Here is a 25,549-nt window from a genome sequence, read left to right on the forward strand (position 1 = left end):
CTAACGCCCAAGTTTTTTTTTCGAGCATTTTTTATTTTTTCCGATTTCATTTGTTCGTTTATTTTGTTATTTGCATTTTGTAGTTTTTTGTTTTATTTTTAAGGTTATTTTTAAATTTTTTTAAATATTTTTGCTATAGAATTGTACATTTATAATTTGAAGTGCATAATTACGTACCGCAAAACAATAATTTTAGCAGAAATAGAGTACTTTTGGGCTGAGAACATCGCCCAGTTACCAAATAATGCTCTCTAACTTGGCTGACTGAAAAATGACAAAGAGTCCTTCAATTTAAAATATATTTGGAAGAAACAAGAAAAAACAAAGGTAACTCAAACACATTTCCAGAGCAAACCCTTTCAATATCATTTGAATATGACATCGTGAATCATGACATTTTTTTAAACATTGGAAAAGACACATAAAACAAATCAAACTTCTAAACCTAGCATTATATTAAATTTGCAAATATATTCCCTTCGAATTTGTCCTTAAGGGTACACAGCAACTAAAGAAGTTGTTGTCTTCTTATTCCAAAATTATTGAACTTAAGTTCCCAATCCTGAAAAAATGTGATTATGAAAATTGACAAATTTTGTTGTAAATAGTTATGGAAATAGTAGCTTAGGGGATGAATCAAAAAATATATCGATAGTTCCTGTAGTGTTGAAGATACTAAAATGTCTGCAATGTAACAAAAATCTGGGTGTAAAAGTTCTGGTTGATGAGCACAGTTAAAATCAGTGAGCAAAAAGTAAAAACACAACATATTATTATTTTTTTCCTTGGATGGCCCACCTCTTACCCATACACAGTTTTTGTAGCATGGAAGGTATATGAGCAGATATCTTTCGATAATTCTTCGTTCGTGTTTAGAGAGTGTCCTGTAATCTTACTCCACTTCCGTGTATGCCCATCCATATCTCTCTTTTCTCATCACAAGGCGCTCTTACAAGTTATATGTTGAGTCTTTTTTATCAATCAGATTGCAGCAATTATTTATCCATTTAGGGTATTGGAACCATTTGCTATTCCACACGCATATGAGCACATAGGGTTAAACCGCGCCCAGATTCGCGTTACTTATGATCAGATTTATCATATGCGGCCCAGAGTGATTCCATGCAAATGCGTACCGATAATGAAGATGGCCGACCGTCATAACGTGCTCTTCGTCACAGTACCATCGTGGGTCACTCTACTCCAACGGCCGTTGCCGTACAAACTCCTTGCAGCTCCTTTTAAACTCGTTTATATTGCTCGAAAACTTTGCAGCCTCCGGAAGCTGGTTATAAAGCTTAAATCCTTTGTAGAATAGCGAGTTTTGCGTGCATGCCTTTTTCCAATTCTGCAACCTGAGATCGTCAGCTCCTCTAGTGTCATGCTCATGGATATCCCTTCCGCATACCATGGCTTCCGTCAAGTATTGTGGTGCCATCCTTTCCTTCATACGAAAAACAAAAACAAGGGTGTTGTACTCAATTCGTTGCTTCACCGACATCCACTGCAAACATTCGAGCATGCTCCGTCGTGGCGTCAATCGATCACATCTAAGGATGAGCCGCATGATCTTACTCTGTAGAACTTGCATTCTTTTGAGTTGCCGTTGTGTTGCCAAGAATAAAATTGATGAACAGTAATCGAAGTGCGGGGCGATGAGCGAGTTGTACAACAACACCTTTGTCTCTGCTGTCAAGTAGCGATTAATCCTACACAAGACTCCAAACTTTCGTGCTGCTTTCCGAATGGTGAAATCAATGTGTTCGTTGAAGTTCAGCTTTTCATCCAGCATGACCCCGAGGTATTTCATCGTCGTTACCCGCTCGACGCTTCCACCATCCACCATCCATTATTGGGAATGAAAGTGTTCTTAACTGAAAACCATGTGAAAATTAGTTTCCTTATCTTATTTTTTTATCATTTTCAAGTACATTTGAGATCATTTTAAAATATTTTAACACTTTCAAGCCTGGAAAATCAAAATTTCCAAAATTTTAATTTTCGTACGGATTCCATCGTTAACATCAACTTTAACATGTTAAGGTAAACATTAACCCTCTACAACCTAACCCCGCCTTTAGACGGGCTTCGATCTAAAAAATCGCCAAAAATCAATTTTCCAACCGATTTTTGATATTTAAAAAGCATTGGAAAGAAGAACTCTTAAAATTTTAGAAAATTTCAGGGTTGGAAGTTTAACTTGTTTTATGTGACTTTGCCAATGTTGTTAAAAATGTCATTTTTTTAGGGGTCAACTTTGGCTGTGTTTTTTACTAACATTTCCTATATTTTCAGTAAAAAGAAGTATGCAGTAAATTTTGTAGTGTCCCAGACTATGCCTCTACGCATTTTTTTGCAATTTAAATGATGATGGTGCGATTCTATGGCAGAAAATGTGAAAAACATGCAAAAAATTGAAAAAGTGACTGTAAAAACATGAAAAAATTAGATAGGCGAAATGTAATTATATTAGATGGTAGAGTAGGCCAAATACTACCAAAAACAAACATAAACTAAACAAGATAAATGCAAATTAAAATACTAAAAATGAAACAAGAAAAACATAAAACAAGAGAAGTAAAGTTTTTCGTAGAACAAAAGTTGCTCAAAATGACCTCCTGAACACGGGAAAAATAAATATTTTCGAAAAAAAAATTTGGGCAGTAGAGGGTTAAGCTAAAAAAATAAATATTTGCCACTGAATCCGCTTTTCTATTCATGAAATATGAGAAAAAATTACATTGCATACTACAGTCATCCCACATATTTGGAACACCCACAAATTCGGAACACTTTTGTGATAATTTGTCAATAGCATGCCAAATGCATCTTTTCTGTCGACCCTACTATTTTTAAGACCTTTATTTGGACATTCTCTTGCTATTTCACTAGTAAAAGTAGTACTTTTAAAACAAAAAACTGCATCTCAAGATTATTTCATTCAGAGCAGCAAAACACTACCTCCAAATTGCCTGATTTGTAGGTTGTTATTGTGCATCCCACAATTGTGGAACACCTGAATTTAAATGATATTTTTTCAAAAAAAGTTATCAGACCATTAAAAAAACATAACTAAGCTTGAGTTTCGTTGGTTTCAGTGCGTGAAGTCATTATTTTGTAAAAAATATGTACTCATGGAGAGAGCCAAAGTTTGTTTACATCCGTAAGAAAAAAGTGTTCCGAATTTGTGGATTTCAGAGTCAAAGTGTTTCTCAAAAAACTTGATATAACAGTTAAAATTTGAAGTTGTTTGATACAGCATTCGAAAGATCGCAAGAAAAGCTTTCAAATAATTGGCCGATCTATAAACTGTTCCGAATATGAGGGATGACTGTATAATAAGGTATAGTAAAATCGATTGTTCGTAATAATTTACCATGCGACAATCATAGAACAGAACATCTTTGTTTCAGCTTTCAATCAATATTACAAATCATTCAAATGAAATATTGATTTGCAATTTTCTCTGTGCACAGACAAACAGCAATTGAGAGATTCGACAGAAACGTGCACGCATCCTGGTGGCGAGTAGAAGCACTACGCAACGATGTTCGGAATGACAGCGTGCTTGGAAATATTTTTTTTTTTTTGCAGTTTTTGATTTTTATTTCCTTCAAATATTTTTTAACGTCGATGAAAGTTGTTGTAAAGTGTGGCAATCGCATAAACGAATCAAATGATGTATAAATCATAGGGGCTGAGTTAATTTTTAATGTTTTTTCCTCAAATTTACCAAAAAGATCTTTTGAAAAATTGATTTAAATATGATTTATTTGATTGATAATGCTCCTTATGTGTGTATTATTGATAGAACAAACTATTAGAGTCATATTACAGCATAATTACAATAATTTTCTCAAAAATTTGCCAGTTATTCGTTTTTTTCCAAAAAAATCATCAAAATGCATTTTAAGGTCAATATTTTGGTCAAAGGGGAAGAAAAGTAAAGTTTAAACACTTTTACATAACATTTCATCATTACTTTTAACTTTTGCAACATTTAACTCAAGTTATCCAAAATCTCGATCATCTTTTTAGAAAAATCGTTTAAATAAAATACCAGTCACAATTAATCACTACAAATCACCACGCATTATGATCGTTAGCGAAATTGCCACACTTTGCAATACCCCACTTTTCTAAAAATGCTTGATTTTTCATCAAAAACGCGATTTTTCCCTAAAAACTGCTCAAACTGTATGGGGGCTGTCATTCCGAACACCGCTGGAACAACAGCGAACCTAGCGGAAAAAACGTCGTCGAATTCTTCAATAGGCAAATACACTCGCGTACAGAATTGTCGCACACACAAACTGGAAATAATTTAGCGTCAAGCTTAGCGTTCCGCTCGCCACTGATAACCAGTACGCTCACAAACACGACCGTGGTCAGTCACATTCACTGCGAGTCTCTCCGTTCCGAGTACGAGCTTAGAAATGACCAGAAACTGGGGCAAGTGCTGTGGCGACGAGGTCGATATCATCTACTACGATGAACGATACCGGGAAGCATCGATGGAGGTGCTCCGGAAGTCGTTCTTCCTGAACGAGGCCGTCTGTATCGGCTCGGAGGTGAATCTGGACCCGCAAGCTCAGAAAGACCTAGAACAACTCTGCCTGGACGTAGGCCGCAGCGGAGTGTCTCTGCTGGCACGGCACGTGGCCACCGACCGGATTGTAGGAGTTTCGTTCAACGTGCTGCAGGTAGGAAGGTTGATGCCAATGATGATGAGTTGCATATGTTAATGAGTATTCATTTATCTTTCTAGACGCCCAGTGCACCGGGTGACCTCAACTACTTTGAGTCATTCCGCGACGATCATTGCATCTCGCCGAGCTCCAAGAGTCTGATGCAGTACATGATCACGATGGACGCCAAGGTGGATCTGTTTCAGAAGTTTGGAATCGATTGCCTGCTGGAGATCATGTTCCTTGCGACGTTACCCGAAATGGAGGGAAAGGGCGTTGGGACGCAACTGGTCGCGAGCTCAATCGAACTGGCCAAGCTGCTGAAGCAAGGTCAAGCAACGGAAAATCTCCCTCAAGAATCGATTCACAAACGACCCCAGCTAGTGTCGTCACTGTTTACGTCGAGAATCTCGCAGAAAGTGGGCAAAAAGAATAACTTTAAAGAAATCAACGAAGTCCCGCACGCAGAGTTTGTGTTTCGGGGCAAAACGTACAGCGATCGTATCGGACCCGATCATCCGACGTCCGTACTGATGATAAGAGAAATTTAAAGTGCTAATCGATGGAACCACAGACCAACTATTAAATACAATAAACGATTTTTTGGCACACGCTTCGCTTCGCAACGTAGATATGGTCTTTGAACAATGGCACAATCAAAATCACTGTACCAGCGTATCCAGCAAAAGGGCTAAACATTAGACAAGAAGCAGTAAAGTATCACCTGATAAGCGCGAAATCCGCAAATGAGACGCACAAATGATAAGAAACCACGCGTGAGAAGAAAGCAAGTGTGGCTTGGAAAGAGAAACTTATGCTTTATTTCGTGTACGCTGAAAAAAAAATACTAAAAATAAATAAAAGCTCAAAAAAATTGGGTACTCTTGAATGGAAAGAAATTGCTTATGATGTGCATTGTTCAACATTATGTACAATTTTATACACATCAAGAATATACTTGGCAATATATTTATTCAATTATCTTGTGACCGAAAATCAGTAGCAAAAAAACTTCTTCATTTCAATCACTTTATTCTAGTATCGTATATATCGTTTTAAAACAGAGGTGACCAAAGTATGGCCCGCGGGCCCATTTTGAATGATCATGTAAAATTGCCCTTTGACCTATCTGTTTACTAATTTTATAATTTTTAAAAATTAAGGTTTAGTTTTTGTAGACCTTTATTTGTTTGGTATCGTCATCAGAGGTGAAATTATGTCTCGGGGTGAGATTGAGTCATACAAATTTCAGAATTTTGGTGTGACCCAATCTCACCCCCCAGATCCGATGTCACCCCTGATGACGGTAATGTAAAATATAGTTGCACTTTAGGCCGTTACAAATACAGTTTAGTATATGGGGTCTCCTTCAAAATCAGCTCGAAACATCAGGGAACAATAAACATTTTTTGTTTTCAAAAAACTGCAAAATTTCAATGGAACTAGACGCAAAAATGCAATCGACTGAAAACAATTTAAAATGCTTTATCCTGTGTTGCTAATATTTTTTAGCATGATTGAGCCAGTTGAAAAATATTTTGAGTTTTTGTCAAATTTTAATGTACGGTTACTTTTCCGATATTAAATATTTTTTTCCTTCAAAACTAGGGCGGCGACATAAACTTTGAAAAATATTTGCAACGGCCTAATTTGATTTGATTTTTTTTTTGCATTGTTTAATGCTCAAATTCGTATCCGGGCAATTCAAAATTCAAATTATTCGCTCTACAGCATTGCCTTGGAGTTCTCGATTGCGAGATTCCTACTCGAAACTAAGTGTCCGAAGGCTTGATTGTTGAGGCAATTACAAACCTCATTTTACACCTTAGCTTCCATCCACCCCGGGATTCGAACTGACGACCTTTGGATTGTGAGTCCAACTGCCTACCAGCGACTCCACCGAGACAGGACCCAGGGAGACGACTCCTACACCTGGACTGAGCTAACAACCTAACCTTTTTTTTTTTAGGTTAGTCCGGGGCCAACATTTACTTCCCGTCCGACAGAAGGCGTGATCAGACAAATCTCGTCTCGAAAAATGCCACCGGGACCGTCTGGGATCGAACCCAGGCCGACTGGGTGAGAGGCAATCACGCTTACCCCTACACCACGGTCCCGGCACCCCGGGCAATGTGTTGCTGTATTTGCATGACAAATTGTACAAAGAAAAGATATATTTTCGGTCGTATCGGGGTTTCCAGCTTGGATTTTCCAGAAATTTGTAACAAAATGATGGCTTGGAACATAAAGAATCGATGGACAAAATTTAATCTTAATAAAAAAATATTAAAATAAAAGAGGAAAAAATGCGATTTTTTTTATTACTTAGCTATATTAAATGTTATTTTTTATTAAATTCAATGATTGAAAAACTGATCAACTTCCAGAAAATTTCGGTTCCAATTTTCAAAAATATTCCATAAATTTTCCATTTTTTAGGTCTGGTGGACGGAACCAGTACTAACTGTGATTACACCGTACTCTGACATACCGTAGAATTATTGCATGCAAGGCAAATAAGCAACACAGGCATATCTTGACAACACAACCAAACTGAGGAGGAGATGGTAGGGGTAGCTGTGAGGTGAGCTGGGTTGTTTTCTGGGAGGGTGGTAAACAAACGAATTCTAGTCAGGCCAGCTAGCTGAACGTTCAACAAAATTTAATATTGCGTGTACGTTTCAACAGATTCCGGATTTCTTGACGATTTTGATTTATTAACATCCTTTTTTGTATTTTAGGATTCAATTTGAGCATTTTAAATTGGTTTGAAACTACGTGTTTTTGTTTAAATAAAGAAAATCCTTGAAGATTTTATTCAATACATTTTAACACATTTTTGGAAAGATTCTGGCAATTCACGCGTCATGCGCATTGCGCCTCAGCTAGAATAGAACAAAAAGTCGGTCATCCTCAGTAGTTATGGGAATGTAACCACGTAAACAGTTTGTTCAATAGTCGCCAGTACACTTGTCTCAACAATACAATAGTTTGCCTCTCGAAAGAACCCTGGACGATGTTACCACCAGCCAGCAGCACAAAGATGGTCTTCAAAGTGTTCAACTTTTTCTACTTCCTGGCGCGGCCACTGCTCAAGTGGTTCCTGCATCGCTTCACGAACCTTTGCGAGTTGCAGCGGATATGCTACGGCTGTGCCCCGGGCGCACTCCGCACCCGCAAGGTCCAGATGTCGCTGGAACTGTCCCGGAAGCCACGCATCAAGCAGATGGTGATGATCCTGAACGAGCTGGTTAGCCACGAGGTGGACGAAACGTTTCTGAAGGATGAAATCCACGGCCGTGCTATTGCGACGGTGCTGCAGGTGAAGAAAATCAACCCAAAAGTCCACGTGGACTTTCCGCGGTCGTTCGGCACGTGCGCCGAAAAGATCTGGGGCTACAAGCGGCTGTTCTGGCTGGTGGAACAGCTGCGGAGTACTCAGTATGACTGCGAGAATGACGAGCACGAGCGGAAGCTGCTCTGCCTGTGGAAGCTGCTGGCCGGACCGGAGGAAAGCCTGGAGGGCCGGGTGACGAACCAGTGGCAAAGCATTGGGTTTCAGGTGAGAAGACGCTCTTCACAGGTTGTTGTATCGTCAAGATTACAAGTGTTTTTTTATTCCCCAGGGAGACGACCCGAAGACGGACTTTCGCGGGATGGGCATCCTCGGGCTCGACAACCTGCTCTACTTTGCTCAGGAGTACAATGGGACGGCGCGGCACCTGCTCTCACACTCGCACCATCCAACGCACGGGTACTTTTTCGCCATCGTTGGCATCAATCTCACCTCGATGGCGTACCACCTGTTGAAGTCGGGGGCGGCGAGGATCCACTTTTACAACCAGTCCCGGCTGACGGTGGACATGTTCCATCAGTTTTACTGCTACCTGTTCTTCGAGTTCGATCGGTACTGGGTGGAGTGTAAGCCGAAGAGCATAATGGACTTTAGCTGGATCCAGAAGAACTTTGAGGAGAATGTGAGGAAGATGCTGACCAACGATAGCTGCAGTTTCAAGATGAATTTGTCGGTGGAAAATGTTTAATGGTTTTTTAGAAATAATATTGAACCTGCCGCGCTTAGCTTTTATTCTAAAACAAGTGGCTTAAAGATTGTGTTCTTGACCTCGGTGGAATGTTAGATTAGGAAAATGTGTGATTTAGTTAAAATTTTAATTTGAAACTGCACGTTTGAAAAATAAACATGCTTTGCAAGTCTGAAATTGTGGTTTCATTCGAGGGCGTTGCAAATACTTCACAAGGTTTATGACATTAATTCCCCCACTGAAAAAAAAAAACATAAAATTCCTTACAATTCCATTTATTTTTTGTCTTGTAAAATGCATTATTGTTGTATGCAAGTATTGACATAACCCCACTTTTCCAACTCAATCCGCAAACGCAAACCATACCAATTCGTTTCCGGAGCATTTCCTGAAAAAATATCGAGCAACAAATGTGTATCGTTTTACGTTTTCTTTGATAATTAGCGGTTTTGTTGCTACCGCATTTGGCGCACGTGACGTACGACTTGTGTTGCTGCCAATTTTATTTGAAAATTTCAGAAACAAAAGATATGTTTTTATTACTTCTTCTGATTGAATTGAGAGATTAAGGATGTGATATTACGCCATTTGAATAAGGCTAAATTGTGATAGTTTCATTTTATTTCTTCATTGCACTAGATATCGCGGTACAGCGTGCTTTCGACACTCTTTAGGTATTTTTTGTAAGGGTTTCTAGTTCTCACTAATTCGAATAGATCATGCATTTGCTGGATATTTTGCTTTTCTTTTACGATTTACGTTACTTCACACAATGTGTTTCCTCTTGAAATGTATTCTGCTGAGAATTTTTTGTGCAAACGAATTGATCAATTTGTCTCTGTTTAAGCGCACAAAGCCTGTTCAACTGTAACTTTGAAATACCAGGGCATGAATTACCTGAGTGCTGTCTGTCTGTGTCTGTGGTTTACAATTATTTCACATCAAACTATATTGCTACGACGATGTCCACGAAAATAATTCAACGCGTTTATGAAGCTTAACAATTTGCTAGTTGAAAACATAGGAGGCATACAAAAACGAAAACGGGTCAATCGGGAACAAACGCCAATTCAGGGTTTCCAACGTACTCGACTAACGATTCCTAACTTGCTTTAGAAGTTGATCTAAATACAGATGGCATGACTTCGAAAAAAAGAGTTTAAAATTGTATTTACAACATTACTGCGTTGTACATTGTGCTACTTTCTTACGGGCTAATTTGAAGTTGTGATCCATACTGTGGGTATCTTTTTGATGTTTTTGTACACAAATAACTTAAGGTGGGAAAATAAAAACGATGAATGGTACAGACTTAATCTCAAAAAGAATTTCATTATTGTACATTGTATTTTTCAAATTACTTTTTTGTCAGTTTTTTTTCTTCAATTTTTGAGTATGGCAAAGCTGCTATTTTAAGATCTTTTTTTTTATTCGGCTGTACTATCCATGTTCACTTAAATATTCGATAGGCATAATCATCACTTTTGATCAGAAAATCCAAAACAATTTCCAGTAATTTGTTCTGGAGAAAATCCAGTTTTTTTCGCGAAAACTTAGAATATAAGCCTTATGTGTGGAACAAGCCTGCTTTTTTCTCAGCTTGCTATTTTTTGCAAATTGGACATTTATGCGAACATGGGCAGTGTACTTCTTGTTTCAAAAGAGAGAGAAAAATATGAAATTTAACAATGCTGAGTTTCTCAGAGACTTATTCAAAATTACATTTGTGATTCGAATTCAATTCTGTGAAAATAAATGTAGGGAAAATTCTGATAGTTTAAAAATTCCGTTCTGTTTGCATCCAATATGCCAATTCTCATTCTTTAAGAAGCTGTAATTGAACGTCAAAGAACTGATAAGTCAACGTTAAGTGCCCGATGGAAATACATGGTGACCCTCTAACCATGATTTTTTCTAAATTCTGTTAAATGAGCAAAAAAAAATTAATGAAATTTGCAAACATAACCTTAATAATAAATTTCGAGGATCTAAAAATAACTAAAAAAAACTCAATAAATATCATGACTTTGCTGTGATAATTTTGTGTTCTAAATGGTTTCTTTTATAGTTAGAAAATATCCAATCAACATCTCAAGATGAGCTTCGATATTTTGAGATCTTTCAAAACAGCATAAAATATCTTCAACAATAACATTTTTTGTTATTTTGGTTTTATCAAATATAATTCAATGCGTTATTTATTTGATAATATTTTCAAAATTTGAGTTATCAAAACATATCTTTGACCTGGCATTATATTGAATGTTTGGCCCTTTTGAAATGTAAGTTATTGATTTTAAAATTTTCAAAATCCTTACCATTTTTTTTTTATTTTTTTCATTCAGCATTTTTTTTCAAATAATTGTAACTCGTCGGTAAACTTTGCTTTGGCTCAAAAGTTGCATTTTTTGTCCCCTAAGCATTTAAAAAAATCAAAAATTTAAAAATATGATGTAGGGAAAATATTTTTTTGTGAAATAAGTTGATTTAAAAATCAGCAAAAAAAACAATCCGTGTACCTGTTTTTTTCTGAAAAGTCCTCATCAATATTTACAACTTTGCCCAAGACACCAAATCGATCATAAAATTCCTTAAAAAGTTACATATTTTCGAATATTTACGTACCATTTTTGTATGAAGCAAGGCTGACACACAATGGCTCCTTTGATCATAGGAAAGGACCCCACAAAGTTTGAACCAAATAAAAAAATATAAATATAATCCATTTCCGGGTTTGGTGCTGAAACAAAATTATGAAGCTTAACATTTGGCAAAATGTTTAGCAAATATGTTGCCTTTCCCCCCCGCACTTCAATAAAAAAAAGGGAGAGAGGGTTATCCAGCAGAGAGAGAGCGAACAACAGAGCGAGCGGGAGAACGTCAACAAAATCGTGCAGAAATGCAATTCTGTGGGAGAGAGTTTGCCCGGGATAAATTTTGGTGATTTCCTTTCTTTTTTTTTTGCAGTGAGTGGGTGCTGAAGACGCATTCAATGAGTGAAAGTCTTTTAGTATTTGGCATGCACCGATGATGATCAGATTTGGGTGCTGATTTTGACGGTGCCCCCATTCCGGTAGCAGTCTTTCCGAAAGGAAGTAATTTTTTTGTTCAAACTAATTCGCATGGCGAGGGGGGTGGGTGTTAAATGTGTGTTTGTTTTTTTTGTGTGCTTTTATATGTGTTGAATTGCTAAAACTTTATGTACACAATTTTTTTGTTGTTGTAATATTTATATTAATATCTGTAACATGGTGTCAACCCGTGTCTTTTTCTTTAAGCCTAGTGCCGTTGCCTCTGCGGAAGCGGCTGCTGATGCTGCGGTTGTTGTTGTGGGGGTGGATGTGGCGCGTGTGCCGACGATGACGACGAGGACGCAGGATGGTGGGATGGATGGGAATGGTGAAGGTGCAGCTGGTGGGCGGACGGTCCCAGGTTTGAACCGCCGCGTGACGCCCCGTGCGAACGTGATGTCGACGGAACGGTCGGTGGCGTTTGCCGGAGATGGTGAGGAGGTTGCTGCTGCTGCTGCTGCGGTGGTGGCTGTTGGGAATGGTGCTCCTGTTGGTGATGCTCCAACAAGAGCGGAATCTAGGTGGTTGAAAAACAAATCGTGATGAAACTATTCGACACGCTCTTGCTCTACACAAACACACGCATACACGCACTCGTGAGATTTACGAATGAAGGTGATTGGATGAGTTTATGAATGATTCAACGGACCTAACCGCTTCTTCCGACATCGAGTCTACTCTACCTGATGGGCGGTGTTGTAAATCGTTTGCTGCTGACTTTGATACACCGAAGCTGCTGCCGCCGAAGAAGACGACGATGACGAGGTACTGTTGCTGCTGGGTGCGTTGCTGGAGCTGCTGCTGCCACCTCGTCGGGAGTGTGACGAGGGCGGGGGTTGTTCCGGAGGCATAGATCCGACGACGTTGGAAGACGCCGTTGCCGCCGATGCTAAGGATGTTGGTGGAGGCTGTCGACCGGTTGAGTTGGATGGGTTTGGATAGGATTGACTTGACGGGGAGTGATGCCTGGAAAAGTTGTTATTTTGGAGTTCATTATGGAGTTATATGTGGCTACGCATTAAATAAAGATAAAATTATAAATTGTGCTTACATGGTTAGAAGATAAAGGAAACTAAAATATGGTCATCGTTCACAATTGGCCTTTGACTTAGCAGCATTCACCTTCAATACTTTTGATTAGAAGTTAAACCTTTGGTTTCTTTTGTCGAAGTGTTTAACAAAATATCTCATAATTTTACACCATCATAAACTATTAATTGACCGGTTCACCTCTACATAAAGTTGGATTGTTATTTGGGTTAGTTTTGGAATTATGTAAAAAAAATCTAATTGCATAATGAACCTCCATGAAGCTATCTGTGTGTGATCTGAGGTCAAAATATAAATCATTTGCACCACTATAAAATCGACGACCCAAACGTAAGCATGCCTTTCGATCAACGGTGATATAGAAAGGACTTGGTATTAGCATGTAACAAAATGGCCGAATTTTGCGAGCATTTCAGGACATGATCCCCTAGGTGTACTGAGCCCGAATCCCAAAGTTTAGTCTGATTGGTTGCGAGAGGGCTATATCTCGGCAATGATATAACCAAATGGCTTCAAAATTGTTTTGTTAATAGAAAAAATGTGTATTTAAATGCCCTGAAAACAGATTAAAAAAAGTTTAAGTGTGTGCTCAAACCAACCTCTGACATGTAATGTTTAGTACAATAACCTAGCAGAACTCATCCGACGGTGTGCCTTCCGAGCAACATTGATTAAGTAAGATTCCTGAGGCTATCTCGGCCTTGTAACAGCGGTAGAACCATAGGCCGTAACACCCTAACGTTCTTGGTTAACTTAAAACATCTCAACAGGAACAATAGAGTATCGTTGATGACCTAGGACACCCCAGCGAATCATATCTCTGGTAGCCGAAACGTCCTGAAGCTACGCGAGTCGAAAATGGCCTACCTCATGCATGTACGGCTGTATACACTTGGGCCTCAACTTGAGGAAGTTTCGGATAACCTAGACCTAGAATATCGCAACTTTATGGACGACAAAAATGTCTTCTTGAGGATATCGAAGCATGGAATATCGACAAACAGAGAGTGTCTACTGTTTGTGTCATTATTTTCATTTTATTGATAAGTATTAGTATATTGTATTTTAAGAATATTGTTCAGCATTTGACTAGTAGTAGTAGTAGTTGTATAGAATGAATGTAGTTTAAATATTGTTTTTATGTCGAGAAATTTTTTTTTCAGGAAATAGATGAAGAACTTATAATCCGGAAAATTTCCGTTACGGGAAGTGTCCATACCGGGTAATTTTATTTCGGAATCTTTCATTCGTCCAATCCGGAAAACATTCTTTCTGGGAATTGGGATTCAAAAAATTGTCAGCGAAAAACAAAATAAAACGCTTTACAGAAATCTCGTTCAGTCGACACCACGGTCGAGAATAAATTTTGTTATCACGTTAAATAGGAAAATAATATTTTCAGCAAAAATGTCTTTGGAGAGTTATTAAAAAGTTTAAGTAGGGGAAATATGCCCATTTTAATCACTCTAAGCCGTTCGACCAATTCTCATCACTTTTGCCTTTTTCCGCTATGAAATCAACATTTTCAGATGTATCAACAATTGAGAGTTGCTTGCTCACTTTTGTTTGCGCTATTTATAACTTTGAAACAGTCAAAAACACTTTATGAAAGCTGTAATTCATGATCAAAATGCTGATAGGCCGATAATAGAAATAGGCTGAGAAAGGGTATAGTTCCCCTATAAACGCTTTTTTTAATCTTAGACTGAACCTATCCTTAAGATGTAATTCACAAATATTCTATAAATTTAGATGATGTTTTTTTTAAGGAAGTTTAATAAGTAGGGTTAATGAATTTTCACGATTTCGCGGACAGCGTGAAATTCGTAAAAATTGAAGATTTCCGTGAAATCTCGTGAAATTTATCAATTTTCTCAAACATTGCTTAAAAATAACAACAGAATAAATAATTTATCCATGAAGACTTTTTATGTAAATTTTATTAGTTTTCAATTGAAAAACCATAGCAAAAAATACATTAACATAAAATTGTTACAACGTTTACTGAGAAGTAAATGCTACGAATACTTGATAATGATGTAATAAAAATCAGTCAAAGTAAAAACCATATTCTCAGAATCAGTGATGCAAATGAGTGATAGAAAAGCTATCCATTGATAATCTCTGCACCAAAAACATCCGAGAGTATAGCGGCCGTCACTACAGCTTGTGAGAACTCTTCTTGTGTTTCGTGATTCCCAGCGATGTCATTCTCTCTCTATCACTCCTCCCCTTTTCCTCGACTATGCGCTCTCACCGCTGAGTCTCTCAATCTCTCCAAAAACTGCAATGAAAGAACGCGAGATGACGATTAGGAGCCGACCACGCATGACGTCCCGTTAAACTGCGTTTGCGAAATTGATTTTGTGGCGGCTTTTGTGGTTAAACGCTGTTGCGGTAGGATGATCGTGGAAGCGGGAATGAGAGAGAAAAGGAAAATGTCAATCGCGAGTGGGTAAACACGAAAACGTGTTCGGCTATGTTCGGCGCTGAGAGTTTCAATGAAGAGAGAAGAGCAGTTCTGGAGTTGTTTTTGAAAAGGTCCTATAAACATTAAACATATGTAAGACAATAGCTTATTGATCCTTTCCAAAAAAAAACTCTAGAGTTGTATTTGAGGCATGAATATTCAGGCGGGATAATTGTAGTTGCTGAGAGCCGATATTTTTTTTTTAACAACCCTGCTCAGAATCATCAAGTTATTCCAACCCAGTCACGAAATATTCTAGCAGAGCTGTTTCTGTCAGAATCCTGCTAGAACGATGGAACATTTCTGCTAGAATGCTCTAAGAATATCCAGCCTTGTAAGAACTCTGCTAGAATCCTGCTAGAACGTCGTGACTGGGAAGGATACTAACGTCATGATTCGAATTCCCGGACGCTTCGAAACCCGGACACGTCTTCTTGTTTTATCAATTATTTTGATATAAGTTAGCATTATGAATGTCAAAACTGTGTTATTTCATGAATACTAACATCAAGTTTTATTTAAAGTTTGTTTGAACGCTGTAATTAATGTCAAAACAATAAAATAAAATAATAAAATTACCAAAAATGCGAAACATTTCAAGTGAAATATTACATAGGCTTCCGAAGCACCGGGAAGGCAAAGCAGAAATTTATGGTTTTGATTTCCTTTAATTCAAGCAAATTTTTATATAAAATATCGATTGTTTTGATGTTAACAGCTTATTTGAGACCTAGAGAATGCCATTCACTAACATTTCAGTCCAAATTTGTGCGATTCATTATCAAAAACGGATCACTCGGAATTCGAAGCAAAAGTGTCCGGATTTCGAATCAGCTTTTATCAGTGTCCGGGATTCGAAGCACAACAAATCATTTTATTTTCCAAATTCTGATGATAAATTGTTAGAAAAGACATATTTTGCATGCATTCTCTTAAAACTGACTGTTAATAGTACATCCTGATGATATTTCTTCATTTCCAACTTATTACATGATTTTTTGTCAGCTATAACGAAAATGATATGCTACTAAGTGTCCGGATTTCGAATCATGACGTTATCATCAATCATTTGGTTGTTGTTCGGACCCAATCCCGTCTGGCCACGAAACGCGTTCTCACCTGTACCGTTTGCGCTGTCGCTCCTTTCTACGTTGTGTCTAGTTGTTGTGTTTGTCCTCCGTGTGTTGTGTCGTCCTTCTGTGTCCCAAATCCTTCCTTCCCGTGCACGTTTCCTCTTCTCTTTCTTTGCAGGTTCTACAGGTATGTTCCGGACAGCAGCGGTAGCAGAATCACAGGTAAGTACCCGGGTAAGTATGTTCTTCCACAGGTAATGAAAACGACGACTTTAGCACGTAAAAACTACAATTTTATTCCGCACAAAGAACTTCTTTCTTCTTCCTTTATTTCGCGTAAAACGTAAACAAATCTCCTCAGAGAAACGCGAGACGACGACCGGCTGCGACGACGATTTATTTGTACTGATACTACACTCAAGCAGTGCAAAAAGGAATGCAAATAAACTACGCGATAGTGCGCGTGATCTGCACGATCAACCACACCACTACAGTTGCCCTGCCGTGTGTACACACAAGATAGAAAATTATAGCAAGATAGAAATTTATGCTACACGGCAGGGTGACAACTCAACTTGCTATCGCGACCGAACATTCCGGCCACCAAAATTCTGTAAGAATTTAAACTATCAAAATAAACTAAACCTATTTTGCTTCCTTAGCGACTTAAACCTAGCACTGTTCAAATTCAAAATAATCTTCTTAGCGCCTTCTTCGCCCATCTCCGTTGCGCTGCATGGATGTCGGTCGACAGCGATTCCTCCGATCACGGTGCGCCTTGTGACGGTTGAGGGTTGAAGGCGTTCGAAGTCTGCCCGATCGAGTCCCTCTCGAAAGGCAGCAAGCAAACTCGGGATGCTTGTCGCTTGTAGACAGCACCGTTCGGCAGGCGCAGCTTCACGACCCGGACGACGCCATCAGGGCCGGGGTATACCTCGACGATGCGGGCAAGAGGCCACTCGATTGCCGCCTTGTTGTCCTCCTTGAGGACAACCATCTGGCCAGCCTTCAGCTGGATTGCTTGCGGGAACTTCTGGTTCTGATTGTGGAGTTGCGAGATGTACTCTCGCCTCCACCGCTTCCAGTGCTGCTGCACCAGTTGTTGCAGCTGCTGGTAATGCTGCAGCCGGTTCGTGGGGATGTCCGAATAATCCGGATCTGGGATCGCCAGCAGCGACGTTCCGGTCAGAAAGTGCCCTGGTGTGAGCACGTCCAGCTCGTCCGGATCCTCGGAAAGTGGAGTGAGCGGACGGGAATTCATCGCTGCTTCGATTTGCGCGAGGACGGTACTCATGTCCTCGAACGAGAGTTGTCGCTGACCGAGCACACGGATGAGCGACGTCTTGGCGGACTTTACTGCCGCCTCCCACAAGCCACCGAAATTCGGCGCTCTCGGTGGGATAAACTTCCAGTCGATGCCACGACGAGTAGCTTCGTTGGTGACCTCCTCGATCACCGTAGGGTCTTGCAACAGATCGTAGAGCTCTCGCAGATGGTTGCTAGCTCCCTGAAAGTTCAGGCCGTTGTCCGAGTGGACTTCCGAGGGCAGGCCTCGGCGCGCAACGAAACGTCGCAGGGCCGCAAGAAACGCCGCGGTCGTCAGATCCCCTACCAGCTCAAGGTGGACCGCTTTTGTGCTGAAGCACACGAACACGGCGATGTACGCCTTCAGCGCAGCTGCTCGACGGTGTGCGGGCTTCAGGTAGACCGGGCCACAATAATCTACACCGGTGACGGTGAACGGACGAGAGGGAGTTGTACGAGGCTTTGGGAGTTGACCAGGGGGTTGCTTGACAGGGACAGGGTTGCTTCGGAAACATCGCACACAGTTCCGATACGTGTAGGTTGCCAGTTGTTTGCCACTTAGCGGCCAAAACTCCTGGCGAACTTGAGCGAGCGTCATACGAGGACCAGAGTGGAGTGAAATTGCGTGGTACGCGACGGCTACTTGTCGCGTGAAAGTGTGACTGTTCGGGAGTATCATGGGATGTCGGGTGGAAAACGCTTCGCCTGCGAGTCTAAGCCGGCCACCAACACGGAGTACGCCCTGCTGATCCAGAAACGGGTTCAACAGCTTCAACGACGAATGGGCGGGCACGAGTCGGTGGTTCGCGAGTGCCTTGATCTCCGTGGCGAAAGGTTCCTGCTGCACACTGCGCACCAGCGCCAGTTTAGCTTCCTTCAGCTCGCCAACGGTGAGGTACGACGTTGTGGATGGCTTCTTGCGACGCTGACAGTTCCGAGCAAATCTCATGCAGTACGCCGTGATCCTCAGCAGCTTCCAATAGCACGCGTAGCGATCGATGAGCGGGTGAGGTTCCGGGGATTCCGACACCACCAGAATGTTCTTCTTCTTCTCCAACAGTTCTTCGGCCGGATCTTCGGTCTCCTCGTGCTTCGCCTTGCTCCAATACTCCTCGAATGCCTCCAACCAGTGCGGACCTTGAAACCACAGACGCAGTCCAACGAGATCCTTTGGCATCACGCCGCGCGAAACGAGGTCCGCCGGATTCTCCGTCCCCTTGACATGGTTCCAACGATGTCCCTTCGTCAGCTCCTGAATGTGCGAGACTCGGTTCGCGACGAACGTTGGCCAGACGTACGATGGCGACTTGAGCCACGCCAGCACGACTGTCGAATCTGACCAAAACCAAGTTTCCGTACCCTCCATCTTGAGAGCTTGGACCACTCTACTGTACAATCTCGCTGCCATCAAAGCCGCGCACAGCTCCAGTCTTGCTAGAGTGACCTTCTTCAAACCTGCAGGACGCGACTTCGCCGCCAACAGGCAAATCTTGACCCGTCCCGATGGGTCAACTGAGCGAACGTATATGCATGCTCCGTATGCAGCCTCCGATGCGTCCGCAAACACATGGAACTCGACGTGCGCTGGATTCTCCACGAATGCGCACCTGTCGACTGCTATCTTGGCTAACTCGGGTAGTTGCTGGTGGAATTCCGTCCATTGTGTCGCCAGCGCCGGCGCCAACGGGTCGTCCCACCCTTGCGTCGCTACCCACAGCAGCTGCATCCGGATTTTGGCCCATGATATCACCGGTGCAGTGATTCCGCTCGGATCCCACAGCTGGGCGATTATCGAGTAGACCCTTCTTCTGGTCCACGGTCCGCTCACGGACAAACTCGACACGTCGATTCCCAGCACATCTGGCCCAGGTTGCCAGTTGATGCCCAGCGTCTTCACCTGCTCCTGGTCGAAGTTGAGCTTGGTCTGCGTCCCCAGGTCGTCCGCAGCCAGCCCCGCCAACGCCCCTGTGGCGTTCGACACCCACTTGCGCAGCCTGAAACCGCCCTTCAGCAGCAGCTGCTCCAGCTCTTGCCGCAGCAAAAGCGCTTCTTCCTCGGATTCCGCTCCTCCGATGAAGTCGTCGACGTAGAAATCCCGCAGCAGTGCTTCCCTCGCACGTTGGTACACTTCACCTTCATCATGCGCCAGTTGCTGGAGACATCTTGTCGCTAGGTACGACGATGGGGCCAGGCCGAAAGTGACCCGAAGCATCTCGTACGTCCGAATGGGCTCCGACGGTGACGGCCTCCACAAGATCCGCTGCAGAGGAGTGTCGTCGGAATGCACCTTGACCTGCAAGTACATCTTCTCGATGTCAGCGACGAGAGCAACCTGCTTCTTCCGGAAACGAAGCACCAGGTCGAAAAGCGGGTCCTGGAGAACTGGACCTACCATCAGCGCTTCATTCAACGAATGATTTGACGTCGTCTTCGCCGAACCATCAAACACCGGTCGAATCTTCGTGGTTGTGCTCGATTCCTTGAACACCGGATGGTGAGGAAGGTAGCACTCAACGCGCGTGTCGCCCTTCAGCTCCTCCTCCGATACCAATCTCATGTGGTCCTGCTCGAGATACGTGTGAATCGCTTCGCTGTAACGCACCCGTAGCCCTTCGTCTTTACCGAGTCTGCGCTCGAGCTGCATCAATCGTCGTACCGCCATATCCCTGGATTCGCCGATCATCTTCTCAAAGCCCAAGCGCTTCGGAAGCCGCACCACGTACCTTCCCGTAGTGTCGCGTGAAAACGTCGTCTGGAAGTGCTCCTCGCAATCCTGCTCTTCTTGTGTCCGCTTCGGTGCCTCCTGCAGCTCTTCGATGGTCCAAAACCGCTCGATTTTCTCCTCCAGGGTCGCGTTAACCGAAACATGACAACTCGGGACAGGGTTGAGGCTTCCCAAGTCCGTCTTCCCTGCTGCTATCCAACCAAAAACCGTGTTGACAAACAGCGGAAGACCTTCACCAGGACGCTGGATCTGTACCTGACCGCCATTCAACAGCAAGAACTCGTAGAAGTGCTCCAATCCCAACAGCAGGTCAATCGGAGCGCGCTTGTTGAAACCGGGATCCGCCAGAACCATATCCGACGGGAGGTTCCACTCGCCGATGGCAATCGTTGCCGACGGCTGGTCCTCGGTTACTCGTTTCAGTACCAGAAACTCCATCGGTACGGTATAGTTCGAGACGCGCGAGGAAATTATTGCCGACGCCGAGCTGTCAACCTGCATCCGTGCGCTGCCGACACCGGATATCGGTACGCTGACCTTCTTACGGGGCAATCGCAGCATCTGGCATAGCCGCTCCGAGATCAAATTTGCCTGCGACCCGCTATCAAGAAGTGCTCTCGCCGTGTGCAACTTTCCGTTGCAGTCTTTCACCGAAACGAGAACCGTCGATAAGAAAACGTGAATCTTCCTCGACTCCGCTGCCACGTTTGCAGCGTAAATGGTTGCCACAGAGCTCGTCAGAGCCTGCGGTGTGCTGGCCGTTCCCGTCCCTGCTGGCGGTACGCTAGAACCAGCAGCCTGCTGCACCACCGGGGCCAACCTGTTCGATGCCGAACCACGGATACCCGCTGGCTTCTCGGGGTGGATCAACGAGTGGTGCCTACCACCACACGTACTGCAGCGTGCAGCAATCGGGCACGTCCACATCCTATGTCCAACACGCAAGCAGTTCTTGCACATCTTCTGCTCGTAGATTGTCTTGATCCGCTGCTCCACCGACAGCCTTTTAAAATCCGGACAATAAGAAGCTTGGTGAGATCCCTTGCAAACTGGACACTTCTGCGGGCCAGCATCCGTCGCAGCATTCACCACAAGCTTTGGGAAGGGCTTCTTTGCTGGCTTGCCAGAAGTGACAGGTGACGATCGCTGAACTTCCGGTTGCTGATCGACTGCAATCGCTTCGAGAACCCTCGTCTGATTCTCCAAAAACTGGATCACATCACCGAACGTCGGGTCCGCTAGTTTCAGCGCCGCTTCCTCCCAGCTCTTCTGCGATGCATCGTCCATCTTCGACACCAACAGCTGCGTCAACAAAACTCCCCAGCCCGACGAAACCTCACCCAGCTGATCCAAGATCTTCGTACACCGGTCGAAACAGTCGATCACTTCATGAATCCCACTCGCCGTCAACTTCTCCGCGCGCGGAAAGTGCAACAACGCGTTGACATGCCGTTTCTTATTGAGATACTTGTTGGAGAACCGTTTGACAAGAGTATCCCACGCAATCTCATAGTTGATCTCGCTCAACTGGAGATTCTCGATTTTTCTCTCAGCCTCTTCAACCACGCATGACCGCAAATAGTGGAACTTTTGAATGATCTTTAAATCCGGGTTGTCATGGATCAAAGACTTGAAGGTGTCATGGAAAGGCAACCACAGATCGTAATCCCCGTTAAACTTTGGCAATTCAATCTTGGGCAGATGAACGCCAGCATGCACTTTCGGTGCCCCATCGTTACAACCAGAAGAAGGTGCAACCACCTTCGGCATCCTAGCTAGCAACCCTGCCCTTACCTCGTAGTACAGTTCCTCAAACCTCCTCATCATGTCCTCTCGCTGCTGCTCCTTTTCCTCCAACTGCTTCACTCGCTTCTCCACTTCTTCCTTGGACGCGTCGGCAGTGACGCCTGCCTCGTAGTCCTTGTCCTCGAGCTCCTCGATCTCCAGCTGCAACGCTTCAAACTCCTCCCATTTTCCTTCGAGCTTTTCCATCCGGACAGACACTAGATGCTGTTGCGTCGCCGCATCGTAGCCCTTGAGGAAACTCTTCGATCGAGTCAGGTGCGCGATGATCAGGTCCCGCTTCTTGACCAGCTTGGCCCTAGTCGACATGATGACGCAGTTGGCACACTGTGGGAAAAGGTACACAAGCGAAGCACCACAAACAACGCGCTTAACGGAATGGAAAGAGGCTCACCTGTGAGCCTGTAAAACTAGGCCTTTTATGTTTTACGCCCAACAGGAACAAACAGCAACTTTCCGTCCTTCCAGCAGTGAGCAGTGCAGTGACGTCACCAGCGCGGCAGTGTCACACGTCGAGAGCAGCGAGTTGTCCACCGGAGCAATCCGAGAAAGCAAAAGGGTTGCAATACACCGTCGAGCAAGAATTCGTGCCGAGTACTCACCCTGTGAGCCTGGCAGTACAGGCCTTGTAAACCAACCGTATAAAAATACGCGCCCCCGGTAAACAAAAACACCTGTCCAAACACGCACAGAACTGCAGCAGTCCCCAGTACAGCACAGGTACCGCTCGTACTCGAAACCGTCGCCAATCACACAGCAGTCGGCCGTATTGTTCGTGATCGTCAAAATCGTTCAGCAGCAAACTCCAACAGCAGCAAAACGTCCCAACAGGACAGTACCGAGAAAGTACAACAACGTTGAGGATTCCAAAACGTAAACAGAATAGACAAGTGTACTCACCGTGTGAGCCTGTCCTCCAGGCCGTGCACGTCTTAATGGAAATCCTCTCCCTCGCAGGGTCGTTGACCTCCTCTTCCCGGTCGTTGAACTTGTTGCTGTTGCTGAGCGCCAAAACAAACAGTCGCGATGGCCGCAAAGTCTTTCTTCTCCAGCAGCGATGGCGAACTCTTCTCGGCGCACAAAGGTGATCGCGATGGCGTCTCGCTGGGCCACCCAAGGAACAAATCCTGGTCACGGCACCAATGTTCGGACCCAATCCCGTCTGGCCACGAAACGCGTTCTCACCTGTACCGTTTGCGCTGTCGCTCCTTTCTACGTTGTGTCTAGTTGTTGTGTTTGTCCTCCGTGTGTTGTGTCGTCCTTCTGTGTCCCAAATCCTTCCTTCCCGTGCACGTTTCCTCTTCTCTTTCTTTGCAGGTTCTACAGGTATGTTCCGGACAGCAGCGGTAGCAGAATCACAGGTAAGTACCCGGGTAAGTATGTTCTTCCACAGGTAATGAAAACGACGACTTTAGCACGTAAAAACTACAATTTTATTCCGCACAAAGAACTTCTTTCTTCTTCCTTTATTTCGCGTAAAACGTAAACAAATCTCCTCAGAGAAACGCGAGACGACGACCGGCTGCGACGACGATTTATTTGTACTGATACTACACTCAAGCAGTGCAAAAAGGAATGCAAATAAACTACGCGATAGTGCGCGTGATCTGCACGATCAACCACACCACTACAGTTGCCCTGCCGTGTGTACACACAAGATAGAAAATTATAGCAAGATAGAAATTTATGCTACACGGCAGGGTGACAACTCAACTTGCTATCGCGACCGAACAGTTGTAATTATTATCATACCAAAAAGTTGAAATTGACTAAACAAGTATTTTCTAATAAGTTTTTGAAAGATTGCACAGATTTTTCAATTTAATTGATATATTTTAGAAATCAATTGAAAGAGTAAATGAATTTTATTTTTGATCTTATAATTACTTTTCTAGAACATTTCAGATTTTTGTTGAGTCCTATTTAATTTTCAGGATATTTGATTATATGGGTTGATGGTTCCCGTGAAAGTTAAAGAAATACCACTTTTTTCGTATGTTCTGTTCTAATCTAAAAATATTTTAACTGGGCAAAATGTCACAGAAATTTCAAGTTATTTAAATCATTTCGGCTAGACAAGATTGTTAATGTCATTTAAATAACAAATACCATTTTAATAAAATAACAGAAATTGTTATGAAATCTTCTTGAAAAATCCATTTTAGCATAAGGGTTTAATAACAGTGTATGTTATCATAACGAAATGTGTTATTGGATGAAAGCTAGAACAACTTTGAAATATCATTTTTTGTTATGGAAGAATACCTCCAACTGTTATTGGGATGATCGGATTAGTTGTTAAAATAACCAAAAAAATGTTATTCCACAGTTATTTCCGTCTGCCCGGGTTTGAAGTGACACTCTTAGTCAAGATCTTTTATTAGATTATTGAAAATTGTATATATATATATTCAAGCATAAGAAATAGTTTCTGTTATTTTAACATAAGAATTTCAAGGTTATTTTCAATAATTTACGATCCGCGAAATTTCCGTAAAATTTTGTATTTTGGAATTAGGGTCCTCGTGATTTTTCTAGCTTAAAATATCACTAAGCCTGTTAATAAGCATTATAAGACTGGTTTGCAGTAATGAAAAAAAATGTAGTTGTATCATATGAAATGTGTGAAAAGTGGCATCCACCTTGAGCTGCAAAAGACCCACAACCTTCCCAGGGGAAAATACAAAAATGAAGGAACTGAACAGAACATTTCTCTCAACAATAGTAAAGATAACGCAAGGGTGTGTTCGAAACGAATGAAAGTAAAAAAACAGAATTTAGTCGAACCAATTAAATTTTATTTACTAAAAATAATTAAATTAAATATTTCTGGTCGATACCTTCAACTAGTCTGACGTTTTACTTGTAAACCAAGTATAAATTATTGTATAACTGAAAAATAATAACTAAACCTAGAAGGCAGGACAGTTTACTTTATTTTTTTTATACAAAAATAAACGTATAAAGTGTTAAAAAGCATTTTGCAGCCAACTAAAGAAAACGAAAAAAAACATTTGTTCCGAAGTAAAAACTAAAAACAGACAAAATAAATCACTTTTTCTATCGCGCTAAACAGCGAAATTGCTGGTTCAACTTTAGTCATAATCGCACACGGAACGAACAAGTCCCGCGTGTGTCCGGCGTGTGTCGGCTACAAGAGTGTGTATGTGACCAGGCAGCAGAGATTGGCTAGGCCAACCGTTCGGAGAAGGAGGAGACAGAAACCAGCAGGAATCATACACCACCACCACCACTTTTGGTTCCTCTCAAAAGTTGACGTAGATTGTGTTGGGTTTTTCGCTGAGGCGCGCAAATTTGTGA

At 42.3% G+C, this 25,549-nt stretch overlaps 3 protein-coding genes across 3 annotated transcripts in view; 2 read left to right on the forward strand and 1 right to left on the reverse strand.

Moving 5' to 3' along the window:
• The first annotated feature begins 4,341 nt into the window (after positions 1-4,341).
• Positions 4,342-5,550, forward strand: LOC120421508 (uncharacterized). Its single transcript, XM_039584728.2, has 2 exons — positions 4,342-4,703; positions 4,769-5,550. The coding sequence occupies exons 1-2, from the start codon at positions 4,437-4,439 to the stop codon at positions 5,237-5,239; spliced, it is 738 nt and encodes a 245-aa protein (XP_039440662.1). The 5' UTR covers positions 4,342-4,436; the 3' UTR covers positions 5,240-5,550.
• A 1,686-nt stretch (positions 5,551-7,236) lies between these two features.
• LOC120421507 (ELMO domain-containing protein 2) lies at positions 7,237-8,898 on the forward strand. The gene is made up of 3 exons (XM_039584727.2): positions 7,237-7,362; positions 7,430-8,250; positions 8,315-8,898. The coding sequence occupies exons 2-3, from the start codon at positions 7,705-7,707 to the stop codon at positions 8,729-8,731; spliced, it is 963 nt and encodes a 320-aa protein (XP_039440661.1). The 5' UTR covers positions 7,237-7,362; positions 7,430-7,704; the 3' UTR covers positions 8,732-8,898.
• A 436-nt stretch (positions 8,899-9,334) lies between these two features.
• The window catches only part of LOC120421487 (serine-rich adhesin for platelets), a 36,871-nt gene continuing 20,656 nt past the window's right edge, over positions 9,335-25,549 (reverse strand). The window contains exons 12-13 of the mRNA XM_039584705.2: positions 12,486-12,768; positions 9,335-12,319 (exon numbers count right to left, since the gene is read on the reverse strand). Coding sequence (XP_039440639.1) covers positions 12,011-12,319; positions 12,486-12,768 — 592 coding nt within the window. The 3' untranslated portion in view covers positions 9,335-12,010. The remainder of the gene's footprint in view (positions 12,320-12,485; positions 12,769-25,549) is intronic.

Source organism: Culex pipiens, chromosome 3 (genome assembly GCF_016801865.2).
Source record: "Culex pipiens pallens isolate TS chromosome 3, TS_CPP_V2, whole genome shotgun sequence".
Taxonomy (NCBI): domain Eukaryota; kingdom Metazoa; phylum Arthropoda; class Insecta; order Diptera; family Culicidae; genus Culex; species Culex pipiens.